Below are 21126 nucleotides of genomic sequence, written 5' to 3'. Positions count from 1 at the left end.
TGAGGACACAACCATGCTCTCTGTGAGTGGAACGAGTCCTTCACTGTAGACTCTATCAGGTGCTCCAGACCGCTGTATTCAATAGTGATGCAGGGAACTAAGTATCGAGGCCCCTAACTGATGTGAGGAAACAAAGTTAATAGCACTCTAACTGGAAAGGTAATGCCAGAGGGCTACTGGGTATGAAGTGAGAGGAGGGAAGATGATCAACATTGATTAAAAGTCTGAATTTTGTCCAGATTTGTCTCTGTGAAAGTATTCTAAAGATATAAATGCTATAATTAAACTTTACTATGTCTATGTAAATACACACTGAGACAGGAAGATTTCAATAACCGAAATAACTACAAAATAAACAAATTAACTTTATTAAGTTACCACTTCAGTCCTTACATTGATTTGTATACAAAAATATCAGTTTGAAATACATTATTGAAAGTGAGTATACACAATAAATAGAAAATAGGGATGCATGGTGCTGGAGACAGCAGCCAACTTCTCTTCATGTTGCCCACTGTTGTAGACACAATTTGACACACAATCAGCATTGTTGAAAGAGCAAAGTACCTGGGAGAGGGTTGCAAACTATAAAAAATGTAGCTTAAAGCTCTGGACCACTCACCAAAAAAGCCAGGAGTTTATCAGGGAGCTAACCTCACTATAGCATTGAATTATCTCCTACTACCATCAGAACAATTTTAAAAAGGTACCAAGGAACCTTCATGAACAGTATTGTTAAGTCAATGTTTTTACTGTAAGTATCTGATGATTATGCAAATATCCTAACCCTATGACAGTAAGTTATAAATAGTCTGAATTTAATAACTTAAACGTGATATGGTCATTATAATATATACTACATGAGTATCTCCACTAACCTCTTTTGGATAAAGTGATAACTAAAAGGTTTAAGTTTAGTTTCAATTTCTCTCAGAAGAGTGATGTCAGTATTCTAGCAATAGTGATGACATCCCATTGACTGTAAATATGCTAATGTACACATTACTTTGAATTATACGTGATTGAATTCTATGTACATGTGCTTCCATATTCCAAGTGTAAATTTTCGATGGTGCAGGTTTATAACCAAAGCTGGGCTGAACAAATGCTTTCTGGCTTCTGAAAGCAAATGATAAAAGCACGTTCTGAAAGTGAACACACTGAAGTCACGAGTAGGTGACCAGTTCCAGTTCTTTCCTTTTTTTACGTGTGATGAACTTCATGAAACATTAACTCCCGAGGTATATTTGTTTCTGGACCATACAGCTTACACGCTCTTCTTTCAAAGGCCGCTACCATCTGCTTTACGACTTCATCGAAAAACAATGTGGCAAGCTGAGAATGTAGAAGTGAGCGGAATTCAAACGAAACCTGTAGGAAAATGTTCACAATTAACTTAGGAAGATCTTTCTCTCACTAACTCTTTAGTTAGGGCGCTGTGTTCACACTGAAATGGGCTCTTTGGCCCAGTGTGGAAGGCAGAGCTGGATGGGCCTATCTCGATGAGATTTTTAAACACCTCTCAGAAGATGGAGTCATATTTACTACAACAAGCACAACTGTGGGCAAAACAAACATAAGTGAACAAGACCAACGACTCAAGGCAAACCCAGCTTTTATTAAGTTTAAAAAGTGGGAAAAGTCTGCTGAATACCATGTTTATTACTCTGGCTTCCTATGAAAGGGTCCCTTTTAGATCTACCTACCTCCCAGTAGGAAATAAGGAAGAAAAGCAACTTCCTCACCTGGGAAGTAGCAGCAAGGAGGTAAGACCGATCCACCAAACAGATGGGGTAGGTGGCTTATATCCCCTCAAGAGAGAACTCAGGTAAGCTTTGAGTAGTAGTATTTTAAGGACCAAATAGCTACTAAGTTTTAGAACTTTTAATTTTTCATTTTGAAATAATTTAAGATTTTTTAAAAAGTTGCAAAAACAGTACAAAGATTTCTCATAAACCCATCCACCAGATTCCCCTGTTTTAATGTATTCTATAACCACATTAAAACCAGAAATTAACAGAGGGAGTTAATTTTATTAGATGATAATGCTGTTATTTAATCTACACAGGTCTGATTCAAATGTCCCTAACTGCCCCATTCATGTCCACTACCATTTTAATGAAAGCAATTCAAGAGCTGAGAACAGCATGTAGAAATTTATGACCATTTCTTTTCTTTTTTTAAATATATTTTATTGATTTTTTTACAGAGAGGAAGGGAGAGGGATAGAGAGTTAGAAACATCGATGAGAGAGAAACATCGATCAGCTGCCTCCTGCACACTCCCCACTGGGGATGTGCCCGCAACCAAGGTACATGCCCTTGACTGGAATCGAACCTGGGACCCTTCAGTCCACAGGCCGATGCTCTATCCACTGAGCCAAACCGGTTAGGGCAATATGACCATTTCTTAAAATGCAATGCCTGAGTTGCAAATATAAACACCAAGTATATTCTGTTGGCAAAGAAAAAGCCACAGTGGTATAACTAAGGTGATGTGAACAAGAAAATACCTCAGTCCCTAGATTTTAAAAACATATTTGTTCCTTTTGCACTTTATTTCTGCATCATAAGATGCAGATCAATGTGTAAATTTCATTTGGTGTTAAGTAATATCTTATAACCTATGAACTTGTAAAAATTAGAAAGTAGAGAAGGAATTGTTATTCAAGGTCTCAAGAAATACAATAGATTAATATTCTTATAAAATTAGAGAAAAAGAAATTCGATACTCAAAAATTTGAGATTTGCCGAAACCGGTTTGGCTCAGTGGATAGAGCGTCGGCCTGCGGACTGAGGGGTCCCAGGTTCGATTCCGGTCAAGGGCATGTACCTGGGTTGCGGGCACATCCCCGAGTGCAGGAGGCAGCTGATCGATGTTTCTCTCTCATCGATGTTTCTAACTCTCTCTATCTCTCTCCCTTCCTCTCTGTGAAAAATCAATAAAATATATAAAAAAAAAAAAAAAAATTTGAGATTTTAAAAAAGTGGTTTTCAGTAATTGCTATTTCAATAATATTATTAATAATGGCATATTAATGGGCTCTAATAAATGGATTACTCCTTTTTTACCAACTTCAGCTGATATTTGGAACCAATGAAGGGCTTTGTGATATGAGCACTTACTGAAAAATCCAAGGTGCAAGTCCTTGGGTAGCCAGGCAAACCTGGGCTAAAACGCCAAACTGTCTCCAAATGATTGAAAAGCTTCCCATCAGTGCAGGATGCCTAGAACAAAATGCAAAATACAGCTGCAGTAAAGTACCACTTGGACTGTCCAGAATCTATAATGGACGATGACTTCTTGAAAAGCAAGTATTTTTATAGTCAGACACGGGTGACGAAAACTTCTCACTTTTAGCTTGGTACTAGGAAGTGACCTCTTGCCAATATGAGCATTTTCTTTTCCCCCTGGAACCCTCAAGGTTGCCAGCTGTTCTCTCTCCCACTGTCGCACCCACTAAGCTATTTGGAGTTCTCTCCTTCAGCTGCAAAACAGTGATTTTCTGGAAGTTTATCTCCAGCTCTGCCACTTAAAAGTTATCCTGAACAAGTTAATTCCTTAATCTGCAAAATGAGTATAATATCTGTCATATATCATCACTCTAAGATGGCTAAACAGTTATAAGGTATCTGGCACAGATCCTTTTGAAAATTTTATCTTCTTTCCTATCCAAAGATTTCTCTCTTATCAATCACATCCTTCACTCATTATCCTTTATTTCTAGAGGCCTCTTTGGCTCCAGTTTTCATGGAAGGCTGGCCCTGACTCTTGTGCCTGACCTCTGACCTTTCCAGTGCGCACATTTACTTTCTGTGTGTGTGTGCACACTGAAATGCAACTCTTAGTGAGATTCTGTGCAGAGCATCCTAGCTCCCATTCTAAGCACTAAAAATGCTGACTGAGAACCACTGAAGAGTTTGCCTTCTGCTGTGTGAAAAATGGAGGCCAGAACACAGTCATTAGTTCATTGTTAGAGTGGGTTATGACCTTGAATGAAGTTATTTACTATCCTAAGATGCTATGTGGGCCTTATACTAGTAGACAACTGACCTCAATAATACATATCACTTTCTCTCAGCAGCAGACCATTAAAAAAACAAAACAAAAAAACCTCCTCAATTAAGCCTTGTTTTCAGCTCTTCTGGCATTTATTGGAGCTAATAAATGATTAAGCTCCTCTATCCCTTTCTCTTTGATAACTTATTCCCTCAAGAGTTTATAATGTCCCTCCCCTGGTGCTATACACTACAGATTAGCAAATAAGGACTTGCATAGGTAAACTCACTTTCCGCAAAGTAAACCATCACTTCTTCTTCCCTAGCTATAACCTCCCAAACATAGAATTTCTGACCATTCTGGATCTCTCCACAGACAGTTCAAACTGGGAGCCAAAGAGTTAAAAATTGATTTGCAGTTTTTGCCTCAGTTCCTCTTCATTGAATTCCCTTTGAATCAATTATCAGATGGTAACATGGTAGAATCATTACGAAGATCAACTACACCCATACTAACAAGTATTTATTTATTTATTTATTAAATATATTTTATTGATTTTTTACAGAGAGGAAGGGAGAGAGATAGTTAGAAACATCGATGAGAGAGAAACATCGATCAGCTGCCTCCAGCACATCTCCTACTGGGGATGTGCCCGCAACCCAGGTACATGCCCTTGACCGGAATCAAACCTGGGACCCTTCAGTCCACAGGCCGACGCTCTATCCACTGAGCCAAACCGGTTTTGGCTTAAAATACTACTTTTTAAAATATATTTATTATTGATTTCAGAAATACTACTTTAATAGCTGAATTTAGTCACATTTTGTTAAGTCACTGGGGAGAAATGAAAATTTTCTTCAAAAGATTCCGCTTTAGTCTAGCTGGTGCGGCTCAGTGGTTGAGCAACAACCCATGAACCAGGAGGTCAGGGCACATGCCCAGGTTTCAGGATCGATCCCCAGTAGGAAATGTGCAAGAGGCAGCTGATCAATGATTCTCTCTCATCACTGAAGTTTCTCTCTCTCTCGCTTTCCCTTTCTTCCTCTCTGAAATCAATAAAAACATTTAAAAAGTTTTTTTTAAGGTTTGGCTTTATATATATAGTTCAATAATGACCAGCTAATTTTTAAGCACATCAAAAGCCTGTAGTAAAACCTTTATTTCAGCTACCCAATTGTAAGATAATACATTCTACCTTTCTTACAACCACATAAGAAGCGTCTAGGCCTAGGGAATGTAACAATGCAGGAGAACAGCTGCTGAGAAGACCATACAATGCAGCACCTTCCTCTACCCGGGCACAAAATGTGGCAGTGGCACACTCACACGGATCACCAAGCCCAAGGACAGATGCTTACGCTACATGTTGAAAGGGACATCACTACCAAAGACCTCATTCCTGACAGCAGAGAGGTTGACCACAGGAGGTGTTCTGACAGCTGACGCCGGCCATAGAAACTATGCATATAAGATGTTTATGTTGCCGAAACCGGTTTGGCTCAGTGGATAGAGCGTCGGCCTGCGGACTGAAGGGTCCCAGGTTCGATTCCGGTCGGGGGCATGTACCTGGGTTGTGGGCACATCCCCGGTGGGGGATGTGCAGGAGGCGGCTGGTCGATGTTTCTCTCTCATCGATGTTTCTGACTATCTCTCTCCCTTCCTCTCTGTGAAAAATCAATAAAACTATATTTTAAAAAAAAAGATGTTTATGTTGTGAATTAGGCAGTGAGAGTCACTGACCTGTTGCCTCTATTAAATCTGCTGAGAAGCCGCAGGGCTTCAGGCCATTACAGATTCATGTAGACTCACACATTATAACTAGCACATAAAGTCACAGGTACATTTTGGGAAGCTAATCATTCACAGGGCTTCTGCTCCTCTCTTGGTTATAATGATTTTAACTGCATGTTATAAATAAATGTGTATTAGGTATTATAATCCAGTACCTGAGCCCATGGATAACTGAAAACTGAGCATACAGAGTTGTGTTGTTCTCAAGTATATCTTTACACAATTAGCACAGTGAGGCAGCTCACTTCCATTTTAATGGGAAAAGTTTTGGAATATGACACATACAATGAATTTGTGTAGGGTTCTTAATTTCTCTAAGCCTCATAAAATTAAGCTAGCAGCCGAAACCGGTTTGGCTCAGTGGATAGAGCGTCGGCCTGCGGACTGAAGGGTCCCGGGTTCGATTCCGGTCAAGGGCATGTACCTGGGTTGCGGGCACATCCCCAGTGGGAGTGTGCAGAAGGCGGCTGGTCGATGTTTCTCTCCCATCGATGTTTCTAACTCTCTATCTCTCTCTCCCTTCCTCTCTGTAAAAAATCAATAAAATATATTTAAAAAAAAAATTGAGCTAGCAATGATCATCTAATACATTTATTATGACTTTTTCTAATAGTTTCCTCCCTCCTCCAGTGTTGAAATTTCCCGACATTATTATTAGCATCTCTAGGTCTGCAATAACCCAAGAACGCAGTAGTGAGATGTTCGTAAGCAAGGACCCCTCATGGCTCCCATCATTGTAGTGCTGTTCCTGAGGGGAGAGAGGAGAAAGAGGATGTCCCATTCCCTCAAGTAGCTCAATCTTGTCAAGCAGAAATCCAGATGAAGAACTAATTATATTGAGTGTTGAGAGATAAATACAGCATGTAAAAAGCCCAGAGAAATCAGAGGTGGAGCTGATTATCTATATGAAAGGAAAAGGAGGAAGCAACACCAGACAGCTGGAATTTGACGAATTAACGGCAGGAGTCGTTCATTCTAGGTGGACTGGTGAACAACATGCAAAGGCACGGGGCTGTGGAAGAAGCACTGTATGGGACATCCATGGGACTTCAAGGTGTATGGTACTGCCTGAACATTAGTTGTAATGTTGTGTGTGAGGAGGATGGTGGAGGAGATGGGCCCATGACAATAAAACCACTGACTTTATCCTCTATGTGTTAAGAAGCCAGGGAAGAGAAGAAAGCCAGAGGGAGAAAATGTGATTTTTTTTTAGAGTTCTTTTAGACACCTATAATATTTTAAGATTTAAGTTAAAAGAGTTTAAATGGTAGGAGATTGAAGTCAGGGAATAAAGACTATAGAGAAATTCATTGATATCAGAAAGACTGAGTTACAGAGTCTTATTAAAACTTTATAACTTTGGGCAAGTTATCTAACTCTTCTGAGCTTTATTTTGCTCAACTATACGATAAGAACAATAACATTTGAATCTCAAAGGAATGTGGTGAAGATTAAATGAGTAATTCAACTAAAGTATTACAAATAGCTCAATCAGTAGCTATTTAAATTATAGCTATTATAAGAGAGGCAATTACATGTAGTAGGTAAAAACTCTAAAACAGCCATAACAATGGCAAAATCCCAGAATGGAGCAGTCTTTTAAGTGGAGTTCAAGGTTTGAGAGTGAGACTAGGGTGGACTTGAAGGTCTTCGCTTCACTGAGCAAGCAAACGCTTTCTACTGAGTTCCAGTTCATTCAATGCCTGACAAAGAACTGACAAAGGTGCTTAGCTCTGGCCAATTACCAAAAAATGGTATCACCACCTAATCCTGTGGGCACAAAACATAACTCAGCTGTAAAAGTCTGTGTCACCACACTCTAGGAATTCAAAGGAAATGGGTATTACCCCATGGAGCCTGCCTTTTCGGTACCTTCCCTATATGTGTACCCTCTGCTGACAAGGGCGAGAGGATTAATGTAACACATGCAACAGCAGCTGGCATTTCAGTACCTGGTACATGGCAGGACCATAGCAATATTTATGCCCTCCACATTTATCTTTTGTACCTTCCTTCACTTAAAAAAAAAATAGTGCAGCCGAAACCGGTTTGGCTCAGTGGATAGAGCGTCGGCCTGCGGACTGAAAGGTCCCAGGTTCGATTCCAGTCTAGGGCATGTGCCTGGGTTGCGGGCACATCCCCAGTGGGAAATGTGCAGGAGGCAGCTGATCGATGTTTCTCTCTCATCGATGTTTCTAGCTCTCTATCTCTCTCCTTTCCTCTCTGTAAAAAATCAATTAAAAAAAAAAAATAGTGCAGCCGAAACCGGTTTGGCTCAGTGGATAGAGCGTCGGCCTGCGGACTGAAGGGTCCCGGGTTCGATTCCGGCCAAGGGCATGTACCTGGGTTGCGGGCATATCCCCAGTGGGAGATGTGCAGGAGGCAGCTGATCGATGTTTCTCTCTCATCGATGTTTCTAACTATCTCTCTCCCTTCCTCTCTGTAAAAAATCAATAAAATATATTTAAAAAAAAATAGTGCAAAGATGAACTTGAAATATTTCTCACTGTGTGGCCCACTCTTTCCTGTGAGTGATAGTCTTCAACAGAAAGAAGGAAAAAAAGCTCACTTTCATATTTTAGTGGTTATTTTCTTCCTCTTCTATTAGTTTAGGAAAATCTTTTAAATCAATTACACTTGAACCCATTTTATATAATCAATATTTGGGAAATATTTAAAATAAGTAAAACAATTACCTTTACCAAATGTGGCTTCACCATGGTTACTACAGATGTATAGCGCTCCACTACAGGTGGAAATCCAATTTCTAATTGTGTTTTGCAGTATCCGGATCTCTTGGATATTATATTGGATTTTTTGCACCACGGAACAAAATGCTTGTAATCTTCCATTCCTGCTACTACATCATACATTTCCTGCATAGAGTATCTTTAAAGAAAAGAAAAGAACTGTTAACTGCATTTAGTTATATGGTACACATATACTTTAAATTGAATATAAATAAAGCTTATTGCATATGAGACAATAAATCATTTGGGACATGTTGAACCATACACTCTAAAATGAATGACCTGAAAGCAACACAAAATGAAAGGAGCTAAATACACATTCATAGCAGAGTCATAATTTGGCACACCACAGGCTGGATCTGGTTTGCAGATGTACTTTTTATAATTTTAATGAATGGCCAGCACTGAAAAATTGAGTTTGTGAGAAAAAAAACTTAATGTTTACTAGTTGTTAGACATTAATAAATGCTTAATATGACAGTAATAAATGATAAATAAATTCTGGTACACACATTGTGGAACTCTGTCTCAGTTATTTAAAAGATCAAATATATCCTTTAGACTTGCAAGCACGTCAAACTCACAGCCCACAATGAATATTTTTGCGGCCTAGCCAATATAACGGTATGTAAGAAAAGTTTTAATAAAAATTTTGTAACTTAATTTTTATAATATCCGTTATACATAATTATTAATAATGAACTACAACATTCGCTAATAACTGATTACTATAATCATGTTGCATTAATTTCCCTTACGCACAGGCACACCATTTTTCTCCACTTATACTAGCAGTGAATATTTTAGCAGCCGACTGCCAAGTCATTAGTCTTGTACTGACTTGTTTGGTGTGCGTAACAGGAAATATTTCACTTTCAGAGAACAAAAAAAATAGGTTTATTTGTGTTACGCTTATTAATTTGTGCAGTTATTCAGTGTCTGGTAAGTTAATGTTCAAGAAAAAAATATAAATTTTTATTAACATTTTCTATTATTTTATGTTAACGATGACTCCTTTATTTCAGTCCTTTGTATTCAGCGTGTCTCTATCGAAATAAACCTATGTTTCTATGAAAACTGAAGCTTTTGTTTTTTTGTGGCCCACATAAACTTAAACCTTGTTTATTTGGCCCATGTTAGCCTTTGAGTTTCATACGCTTGCTAGAGCAAAGAGGTTTATCATAAATTGTTATATTAAAAAAGCACATTTCATGCCCAATCAGCATGGCTCAGTGGTTGAGCGTCGACCTATGAACCAGGAGGTCACAGTTTGATTCCTAGTCAGGGCACATACCCAGATTATGGGCTCAATCCCCCGTAGGAGACATGCAGGAGGCAGCCAATCAGTGAGTCTCTCTCGTCACTGATCTTTCTCTCTCTCTCCCTCTCCTTTCCTCTCTGAAATCATAAAGATATGTTTTTATTTTTTATTTATTATTAATATATTTTATTAATTTTTCACAGAGAGGAAGGGAGAGGGACAGAGAGCCAGAAACATCGATGAGAGAGAAACATCGATCAGCTGCCTCCTGCACACCTTTCACTGGGGATGTGCCCGCAACCAAGGTACATGCCCCTAGCTGGAATTGAACCTGGGACCTTTCAGTCCGCAGGCCGACACTTTATCCACTGAGCCAAACCAGTTAGGGCATAAAGATGTTTTTAAAAAACACAAATAAAAACAGACACATAGATACAGAGATCAGACTGATGGTTTCCGGAGGGTTGGGGGCTTGGGAGCTGGGTAAAAAAGGTGAAGGGATTAAGAACTACAAACTGATAGTCACAAAATAATCACAGAGACGTAAGTACAGGATAGGGAATATAGTTAACAATATTGTAATAACTATGTATGGTATCAGGTGAGCACTTGAAATTTTGGGGGTACCACTTTGTGAAGTACGTGATTGTCAAACCACTACGCTCTACACCTGAAACTAATACAAAATAATACTGAATGTAAACTGTAGTTGAAAAATAAAATAAAAAAAGAGAAAGACACTGTTGACTAAGAAATTACCAAAGTCACAAGTTGGATGGAGCCTGGGTTTCTGAATCACGACTTGGGAGGATTGCTGCTCATGGACTGGGAATGCCCACTTGAACTTTACATGAGAAAGAAATAAACTTTTGGGTTTTATCCGTATACCTGCTAGCAATACCTTAACTATTAGTGACTAGCCAGTAATAAAGATAATTTAGTGACAAAAGTTATGAGTCAGCAGAAAGCCCTTTACTACAGAAAAATCCTAAGAAAAAAAGCAACTGAATAAATGAATAAAATGCACTTTTACAAGAATTCTGTACTGCATAATGGCCTGTGTGGAATTAGGACTGCCTTGTAGAAACTTGCATGATGGATGCTGTATTTCTGGTTTGGCAGAACTTCAGAATCTCTATCCTACGCGACATATACCCCTAGATCAGGCCCCACGCTTGTCTTTGTAAATGAAGTTCTATTAGGACGTAGCCATGCCCTTTTATCTACTACAGATTTTCTGTGGCTCCTTTGGGGCTACAATGAGAGTTGAGTAGTTGCAACAGAGACAGTGTGGCCCACAAAGTCCCACATATTACTATCTGGCCCTTTATAGAAAAGGTTCTAGATGGTAGGGGCCTCTTACTATGTCCGTATGTACTTACCTGTGTATGTGTGTATGTGAGGGAGCTAGTTAAACATATTTGGGGCCTAGATATTAGTAATTGTGCCACAATAGAAAAGAATAATGTACAATAATAATGCAGGTCATAACAGCTTATTTTCTTTACATGTCAAGGTTGAAATATAATTAATTATATTTACATATAATTACATCCACTCAAAATATATTTACAAAAAGCAATGGCTATGGAAAGGCCAATCTAAAAAACCCAGGACTTAGCCTATAAGCAGAGAATCCAGAAAAAAGAGGCACAGTACTCAATAGAAAAGAAAGTGCTCTCTAGTACAACTATTACTATATACAAACCCTATAATTCTCCTCTCTGAATACTCCTTTCTTTTGTTTATTAACGGTGCAGCAATTTTGAAGAAAGTTCTTGCATGTATCTCCTTGGGCAAAACTGAGGTGTGTAGTGGAAGAGTTCTGCTCATCAGTATGCCACAGGAAGCTAAGTATCTAGAAAGACAAAATGATGTGATTTAGATTATATTACCAATGAAGAGGGAACAAATGATAGAGATTGTAAAATAACTATCACACTGTAGAAGGCTCTGCCACTTTACAATATTCCTGAAATGCACATGCACATGTACACACACACACACACACACACACACACACACACACACAAGCTTCCTAAGCACCAGAACTAAAATAACAGCTTACAGTTAGGCTTAGAAAGTTCTGGCACAAAAGGAATCTCCCCAAACCCCAAAATGTTGGCTTTCAGTCTGTAAACAACAAAACCATGCCACACACTCGCTACAATATTCATTGTATAGTTTTCAACTCATCTTATCTACCTAGGCTGTTTTCCCAGCTGGAACCATAGAGACTCCTTAATTCTTCCCCCCTTTTTTTTAAGAGAGGGGAGAGAGAGAAACATCGCTGTGATCAGTTGCCTCCGACTGGGGATTGAACCTACAACCTGGATATGTGCCTTGACCAGGAATCGAACCTGCCACCTTTTGCTGTATAGGATCAGGCTCCAACCAAGTTACACCGGCCAGGGCAGGGTTCCTTAATTTTTTGTCTACTCTATTAGGTTTGAAATTAGGTCTCACTCTCAGATTGGAGACCGGGTGACCCTATCCGAACGATTGTTCCATCGTCCTGGCAAAAAAGGATGGAACATTTCAAGAAATGAAATAATGGGGAAAACATGGTAAAACAAGATTGCTTTGTGAATTCCAAGTTTTCTAAGACATAACAAGTAGTAGTTGATTTTATAATAAATGGTAAGAACATATTTCAAAGATATCCATGATATTCTTTTTTAGTGAAGAGATTCTAGATAGATTCCTCTCCTAGAAAGGGTAAGGGTGTTATGCAAATCTTATTTTAAAGGTGAAGATAATATTAAAAGATTTTTTTTTTTTTTTTTAGTAAACCTATAGTTTACTTTAAAGTGGGATTATACCAATAAAAGTGAATGGCACATATTCTGCTAAATAAAGTAGAGCAGTGGAAATAAAATAATTAGACCCTAGCCAGTATGACTCAATGGACAGAGTGTCGGCCTGCAGACTAAAGAGTCCAAGGTTTGATTCCGGTCAAGGGCACATACCTTGGTTGCAGGCTCGATTCCTGGCCCTGGTCAGGGTGCATGCAAGAGACAGCCAATTGATGTGTCTCTTTCACAGTTTCTCTCTCTCTCTCTCCTCCCCCCCTTCCCTTCCACACTCTCTCTAAGAAATAAAAAGAAATAATAATAATAACTAGGAAGTTAATTTAGCTTCCTCTTTTAAAAAGAAGCTACAAAAATAATTTAGACTCTCTGTTAGTCACACTGATTACAAATCCAAATTGGGTGTACAAAATGCCTAATTATCTGTTTCCCTCCTAAGACATTCTTAGATGTCTTTAACTGCTGTAACAGTTTTACCTACTTTCCCCACTTTTTGTTAGATACCTTGTTATCTATTATAAAAACCAATTATGTAGCAGATATGGTACACAATTATACCAATTTTCTGATAAATCAATATCTGAAAAAAAGCTTCTATGAGATAAGCTTTTATTAAAAAAAGATTATTGCTTCTGAAAAGGTGAACTGAGGGTCTGGTTAATAGGATGCTTACTTCTAACTACATATGGTTTTGAGTCTGGTAGTAGGTTCATGTAATACCATCCCTTCAGTCCCTCAAAGAAACCCGTACACAATCCAATTATAATCATAAGCGAAACACCTGTGTTTAAAGCAAGCTTATAGGAGTTTACCTACTCAATTTTCAGACGATGGTAACAATGCCCTGGACAGCACATCTATTTTCATACACTATCAAGAATAATGTGTCAACTGCAATATGAGGAGACATACAAGCATATATATGGTTAAACCATGAAATAAAAACTGGACCAGATGAAGGACAGCTTTTTTGCTCATTAATCTTCCCATATTACATCTCAAATGTTAGAGTGTATATATAATACTCTATAATAATATAATTATTAAATATATATTTGTTGTAATTACATTAACTGTTACTGGAGAAAAATGTGCCTCGTCTTCTCCCACTGCTAGTGGGAGTGAGGTCCTTGGGGTGCCGCTGGAAGAATTTCCGGAGGCCCCCACGGGAGGGTGAGATATGGTAGAAAGCTTTATCTCCGTGGAATTACGTTCCTGGGGTTCTAAAGCCCCATGTCCCTTAGTCCAGTTGTAGAAGTGTAGCTGGGGAGTCAGTAAAGCTAGAAGCAAAGCCAGTGTCCAGTTTCCTTCCCATGTTGGAGCTGGGTCCAGTCAGCACCAGGCTAGCTGCAGTCCATTAGCCCACTGTGAGGGGGCTAATGCAGGGGAGCAGGAGCACAAGCCCAGCGTCACATGCGTTCCAAGAGGGCCAAGAACATAAGAGCAAGCTTCTTTGTTCAAGGGATTATATTTCCCCAAAGGTCTGCGTGCTGGCAGTGGCTACGCCCATTCTGGCCAAAGACCTCTGTTCCCAGGTGTGATTGAAAGACAACACCCTCCCTGCCACCCCAACTTTACTGGACATGTCTATCTTCACTTTGAAGGGTCCCCTTCTCCTAATGTTTTGCAGGGGACATGCCTATAATGTCTGGCCTTCCCTTTGCTCCTTTACTATTATTAATAACTAGGTAAGTACAATAGTACCATAACTATATATTATCTACTAATCCTATATAATAAAGGCCTAATATGCAAATCAACCAAACAGCAGAAGGACTGGTTGCTATGATGCACACCGACCACCAGGGGCCAGATGCTCAACACAGGAGCTGCCCACAGCGGGAGCGCTGCTCAGCCAGAAGCCAGGCTCACACCTCTCCCACCTCTCCCACCTCTGCTGCAGGCGGACAGTAAAGTGCAAGGGGTCCCCCGACGGCGAGAGGGATGGGGGGATGGGGAGCTGGGGCTGGGGGTAAGGCCTAAGCTGGCAGGCGACATCCCCCCCCCAAGGGGTCCAGAACTGAGAGAGGGGCAGGCCTGGCTCAGGGATCCCCCCCCAGCCTCCCCCAGTGCACGAATCTCGTGCACCAGGCCTCTAGTATAATTATAATAATCTGTTAATGATTCATAGGCCACAACTATGTTAATGCTTGTGACCAGCAAAGAACTCATAAACCCCCTCCATCTTCATTATCATAAACAGTAGATATTTATCTTGAAACTTAAGCCTTAATTATGACACTAAAGCAGTTGTACTTGTCTTCCTAAAAGGGGCAGTTCTGTTTATTTGCAATCCAAACATTGTATAAGAGTAATCCAAGCAGATCTAAAGCACCATAGGGTGTGTTTTGTTTGAAACTACTTTTCCAGGTTATTTTCTTTAGAAGCAGGAGTCAACGATGTAAGATGATTTTGTTTCCATGTCAACCAACATTTGTCTAAAAAGGATGAGCTGGCATTTTAAAAAAAAATGCTTCATAGACTCTAAATGTCCTGGAGCTCAACTAGCTGTGTGATTGCTCCCTCCGTTTCCCTATTGTTTACACCTCATTTCACTGTTCCGGCATCATCAATGACATTGCCACAGGTAAAAAAAAACTCAGGGGTGGAGGCATGGAATTTTTCACGTTCCACGTCCTTCTCCACCCCCTCCCCTCCCATCTCCATCCCCGCCTACCCCCCACCCCCCAAAAGAAGGAACCAACCGGGATAATCCAAGACAGACTGTGGTTCAAGGTTACAGGACCTGCAAGTTACAGTGGAGCGGAAAAAAAATTCAAGTCCCTTACGTCGGCTACATTTCGTTTTGCAAGAACCAAAGGGCGGGGGCAAAGACCTCTACCAGCTACTGGGAGAGCACGCCTGGTCCTCCGGCTCGCGGGGCAGGAGGGGCAGGAGGAGGGGTCCGCGGCCAGGCGCCAGCCCCGCAGCCCCGCAGCCCGCGGGGAGGGAGGCCGGAAAAGCCCCGGGCGAGCGAGGCCGGCGTGTTTTATCAGCTGCTCCCAGACTGGCTGCGCCCGGTGATTCACCGCTTCTCGCGAGGCCGGGGAGCCACAGGGGCAGCCGGGCGGCGGGATAGGCTGGCGAGCGTCCGGCCCCCGCGGATAAACTCGGCGCCTCAGTCTCTCCAATGGAGAACCCAAGGAACCTTTCTCTCCGGGTCCGGGTCCGCATCGACTCATAGACCCCCGGCCCCCCCAACTCCGCGGGTCCGGGCGGGAAACTTCCCGGGTCCCTGCGCCCCTGTTGTTTATTACCTGACGTTCCGCGTAGGCCCCTGCGCCGAAACCGGGGGTCCAGCTGCTACCGGCGACTTTGGACGACATCCCGAGCCCGAGACCACCTTTCTCAGGACCCTCTGACCGGTTCGAGCTGCCATGATCGTCTCACTGAAGCCGGTACCCACCTCCTGAACCAAACTCGCGGCGCCGCCCATCCCCGGCGAGGCCAGGTCCCGCCCGGCTCCGGCTCCGGCGCCTCCCAGCCAATAGGCGGCCGCCCTGAGCCTCCAGACCCGCCCCTTCTTCCTCTCCGATTGCGTAAAGCTGACGCACGTTCCCACCGCCTCAGGGCCGAGAGTCAGCGTGCACGTCATCCCGCCGGCCAATCAGAGGAGGCGCCGGGCCGCGGACACACCCTCCCCCTGGCCGGCCGCCGGGAGTCCCCGCACTCCCGCGCCGCCGCGCGTCTGGCTTGCGGACCGCTCACCCCGCCTCCCGCGCTGGAGTCGCGCCCGAGACCCGCCGGCCGCCGCGCTTCTCCTGGGCTCCGTTGTGTGTGGGTCGCGAGGCCGGGCACGTGAGCGCCGCCCGGGGGTGGGAGGAAGCCGGATGTTCCCAGTGTTAATTGTGTAACTGTCCGAACCCGTGAGTGCAGAGCCGGCCCCGCCGGCGCTCCCGGTGCCAGGCCTGGCGGGCAGGCTCGCTGTTAATGATTGTCTGTACTCTGCACAGTACCTGCCGTGCCAGCCCCGCGGGGTGGCGGGAGGGCGACCGAAAGCCACGTCCTTCGGGAAGGGACGTTGGTTCTCCGTGCCTTCTTCCTGTGGGGCCAACAGCTTATTTAATTGGTGATCCTGGGTGGTTGGGGTTTCCCTTGTTGCTGCAAACCCCACAACTCATCTCGGGAATCAGTTACCAAGTGCTGACATTTCCCCCTACATTTGTTCCCAGGTCCTTGTTTAACCTTCGTACACCATAGTTCCCTGTAAGCTGAGGATAGCACCACTACCTCCTGCCTAATGCGGATTTTTTTCAATAGATGGAGTTACACATATGTTGATACGTATATGCGACTTGATATGGATGCTGTTTAGTTGTATTGACAGCAAGCCTCAAAACTTCATATGTCAAATCTGCTGACGGTGTTAACATCATAGGTATTTTTACGCTTAAAAATGTCGAATTTCGTGCCAAGAAAAGAGCATTTGCGGGAAGTTTTAATTCATTACTTTATCTTGAAGAAACGTGCTGCTGAAAGTTACCGTATACTTCGGGAAGCTTACGGTGAACATGCTCCATCTCAAGATACTTGTGAACGCTGGTTTAAACGCTTTAAAAGTGATGATTTTGATGTGAAAGACAAAGAACGTCCAGGTCAACCGAAAAAGTTTGAAGACCAACAATTACAGGCATTATTGGATGAAGATGCGTGTCAAACTCAAAAACAACTTGCAGAAAGATTAAACGTTGCTCAGCAAACAATTTCCGATCGTTTACAAGCAATGGGAAAGATTGTAAAGGAAGGAAAATGGATGCCACATCAACTGAATGAAAGACAAATGGAAAACCGAAAAGTCATCAGTAAAATGTTGCTTCAGCGGCACGAAAGAAAGTCTTTTTTGCATCGAATTGTGACTGGCGGTGAAAAGTGGATTTATTTTGAGAATCCCAAACGCACAAAATTATGGGTTGATCCAGGTCAACCATCATCATCAACTGCAAGGCCAAATCGCTTCGGAAAGAAGACAATGCTCTGCGTTTGGTGGGATCAGGAAGGTGTGGTGTATTACGAGCTTCTAAAACCAGGTGAAACCGTTAATACTGATCGCTACCAACAACAAATAATCAATTTGAACCACGCTTTGATCGTAAAACGACCAGAAGGGGCCAGAAGACATGGCAAAGTAATTTTGCTTCATGATGATGCACCATCGCACACTTTAAAACCAGTTAAAGACACGTTAAAAGATCTTGCCTGGGAAGTATTAACCCACCCGCCATATTCACCAGACCTTGCTCCTTCAGATTACCACTTGTTCCGATCGATGGCACACGCACTTTCTGAGCAGCACTTCAAAACATACGAAGAAGTAGAAAGTTGGGTCTCTGAATGGTTTGCCTCAAAACAAGAAAAGTTCTATTGGGACGGTATCCACAAATTACCTGAAAGATGGGGGAAATGTGTAGCTAGCGATGGATATTACTTTGAATAAAGCACTTCTTTTTAAAATATGTATTTTTGAGAGGAAGGGAGAGAGAGAAACATCAATGATGAGAGAGAATCATTGATTGGCTGCCTTCTTCACGCCCCGCACTGGGGATCGAGCCCGAGACCCGGGCATGTGCCCTTGACCGGAATCGAACCTGAGACCCTTCAGTCCGCAGGCTGACGCTCCATCCACTGAGTCAAACCAGCTAGTGCAAATAAAGCACTTTTGATGCTTCTCTTGAAATTATCGTGTGGTTTTTTTTTATTACAAAATACACTTTATTAACCAGTACGCCTAGTAAATGAAATAGTTGATTAAATGTATCAACAAATAGTTGGGAGGCACTTATTCTTTGCCACTTTAGGTGCTGGATAAATGAACAGAAGTTTATTTTTTTTTAAACATGGGTGTATCCACTGGGAATTTCTGTCCCTTTTATGTTTTTAATATGTATTTTTATTGATTTCAGAGAGGAAAGGGAGGGGGAGAGAGAGAGAGAGGGAACCATCAATGATGAGAGAGAATCATTGATCATCTACTTCTTACATGCCCCCCATTGGGGGTGGAGCCCCCGACCAAGAATTTAACTGTGACCTCCTGGTTCATAGGTTGAAGCTCAACCACTAAGCCATGCCAGCCGGACTATCATAGAAGCTAATTTTAGAGGGAAATCCATGAACTAGTATTGTAACACAATGTCAGATAATCGTGCGCCGTAGGAAAAAGCAGGCAAGGAGATGGAAAGGGGTCAGGCTGGGTGCTCTTTTCTGTAGGGTGGGCCGGTGGGCCTCTGAGGAGGCCCTACGAACCAAAGGCCTAAATGAAGCGAGGAAGTGAATTATGTGAACATTTGGGGGAAAGTTACTTCAGGTGGAGGCAAGAGCAAGTGCAAAGGGCCCAGGCGGGAACAACCTCGCCCTGTTTGTTGAAGAGCAAGGGCTTTGGGTCATAGTGAGTGAGGAGAGTGGTAGCAAATGAGGTCAGGCAGTGAGGGCTTTCTCAGGGTGCCCGGGAGGTCATGGGACCAACTCGGGTTTAGCCCACGTGTAAAGGGAAGTCATTTGAGTTTGAGGGTAGAATGGTGGCTTGGTTTTATTTATGTTTAATATTAGCTGCTGTGTATATGTATGATTGTTATTTTCTGTTTTTGCTTTGTTCATTGCAGTCACTAGATGCTTTGTGGAGTGAGTTGAAATTCCCAGCTACAAAATTTGTCAAACATTTTTCAACACAAGACAGATGTGCTTGTCGATTCAGGTGGTTCTGTAGCTGTATCCAAACAATTCTATATCAGATTACCTTCAAATTCACAATTCCTGCTCTTCTGGCCTTAAATCCTAAATATTTCCAGTGATGTCTTCCATTAAAACACATTTTCATCATATAGCTTCCCTGCTCAAAAACCACAGTGGTTACCAGTGCCTACAAAATATAGACATTACATTGCTACCTCCTACTAAATTCTATTTCAAACGATTGTTAACTAGAAGGCCTGTTAAACATTTTTTAGTACATGATGTGCTTATGTACTTAATATAAGGCTTCCTTTTATTAAATTCACCAAACATTTTCTCACTCACCTCTACCCAGACATATGAAAATACCTAACTGAATTGGGCCACCCAATTGAATAGTTTCCCAATTAAAAAAAAAAAAAGTAAAAGGCAAAGGAATCTTTATAATAGATGGCAGTGTGTGGTACTCATTTGACTTCCCAGCAAAGGAAAGAATAATATTTCATAAGCTTCAAGGTGTTAGCAAACTCTGGTTCAGTTTCAGTAGATGACAGTGCTTCCAAGAATTGCGAGTTAAAAGGTCTGTCTATAGTACAGACTCTATACAATCTGAAAAGACTAGTAGTAAATTAAACAACCAGACCTATGAGAAGCAGTATGTAAGTCCAAACCAACTGTGCTGTAAAATATATTTGACACATTACATATTAAGTATTCTTGCCAAAATAAGTGAATCTGAATCTAGTCAAGCTTTGAGATGTGCTAGTTCACATAGGGGATAGAAGAACAGGTTAAATGACAGCAAGGGGACACAGTCTGCCAAATACAGAACATGGGAAGTTCTGTGAGACCAGTGATCCAATTTCCTCAAATAAATGCCAAGTGAAGGAGGAGGAAGAGTGCACTCTTGTAGGTTTAAAAGATTAAAGGGGCATTATTTGGATTTTATTTTGAGCAGACTATAGAAAGAAGTATACAAGACTGGGAAATTCAACTGAAATTTCTACTTCAGTAGAAAGTCATACTGAGGATCTTACAGGTGAAATACGTCTGCAATATGCTCTAAAGTAATCCAGTGTGGGTGGAGGAATAAAGTAAATGAAATAAAATCCATCATTTGTTGATAATAATTGAACCGGATGATGGGTAAATGGAGAGTTTATAATAGTATTATATCTGATTTTTATGGATGCTTGAAATCTTGTAATAAAAACCATATGTATTTTTTTTCTATCTTTCACTGTTTAGAATCTAAACTTTAGATCAATAGAATAACCTTCCTAGCATGCTCAATGATTTCATACAGGGACTATCTTTGTGAAATGTTTGGTTGAAAAAAAACAAACACCTTATCTGAATCTGGAACGGAGTTACATAGATTACTGCTGTTACAGATGTTAAGTTCTGATAAAAATCGGACTAGCAAAGGAGATTAGATAGTTTGCCCTTACTGGCTGGCTTTGTCAGTCAGGGACCAGTCAGTAAAAGTACACCAGTTATTTAAAGAGAAAATTTAATATAAGGACATTGTTAAGCAGGGGTTGGAGAACTACAGTGACAAAAATAGGATACTGAGGTAAGAAAGTAATAGTAACTGCAAGAAGTAGGTACCACCTCATGTTCCCAGGCCCACTGGGAGGTTCAGTTTGCTATGGGGGTTCACAGGACCCAACCTCTGGTTGTACTCAGCTATGACTTTTTACGTGAGAGGATACAAAGGAAAATCAGTCCAGGGAAAAGGAGCAGGTGGGATGTCTGGGGGAGCCAGGTGCAAGCTTCACAGGTCCTTTCCTAGCGACGTCCTAGAACCACAAAGGACATGCTTAATTCTCTGGACAAGTTCTGTCAA

General features: G+C 41.5%; 1 protein-coding gene across 1 annotated transcript; it reads right to left on the bottom strand.

The window, feature by feature from the left end:
• Positions 1–345: 345 nt before the first annotated feature.
• On the bottom strand, positions 346–16388 carry COQ10B (coenzyme Q10B). The gene is made up of 5 exons (XM_081095346.1): positions 15869–16388; positions 11510–11659; positions 8487–8679; positions 3126–3227; positions 346–1371 (listed from the first exon to the last, which is right to left on the bottom strand). The coding sequence occupies exons 1-5, from the start codon at positions 16204–16206 to the stop codon at positions 1204–1206; spliced, it is 951 nt and encodes a 316-aa protein (XP_080951472.1). The 5' UTR covers positions 16207–16388; the 3' UTR covers positions 346–1203.
• Positions 16389–21126: the final 4738 nt, after the last annotated feature.

This window comes from Myotis nattereri, assembly GCF_964212035.1.
Source record: "Myotis nattereri genome assembly, chromosome: 7".
Classification (NCBI taxonomy): domain Eukaryota; kingdom Metazoa; phylum Chordata; class Mammalia; order Chiroptera; family Vespertilionidae; genus Myotis; species Myotis nattereri.
Note: the sequence above shows the minus strand (reverse complement) of the source record. Positions and strands in the feature narration are given on the sequence as shown.

Excerpts from the sequence above, each read along its gene's own strand:
- COQ10B (XM_081095346.1), bottom strand. The coding sequence starts at position 16,206 with ATGACGTGCACGCTGACTCTCGGCCCTGAGGCGGTGGGAACGTGCGTC. Across the intron at positions 8,680-11,509 it reads TCAGAGAGGAGAATTATAGG|ATACTCTATGCAGGAAATGT; the intron begins GTTTGTATATAG and ends TTTTCTTTAAAG. Across the intron at positions 1,372-3,125 it reads CTTGCACCTTGGATTTTTCA|GTTTCGTTTGAATTCCGCTC; the intron begins GTAAGTGCTCAT and ends ATTTTCCTACAG.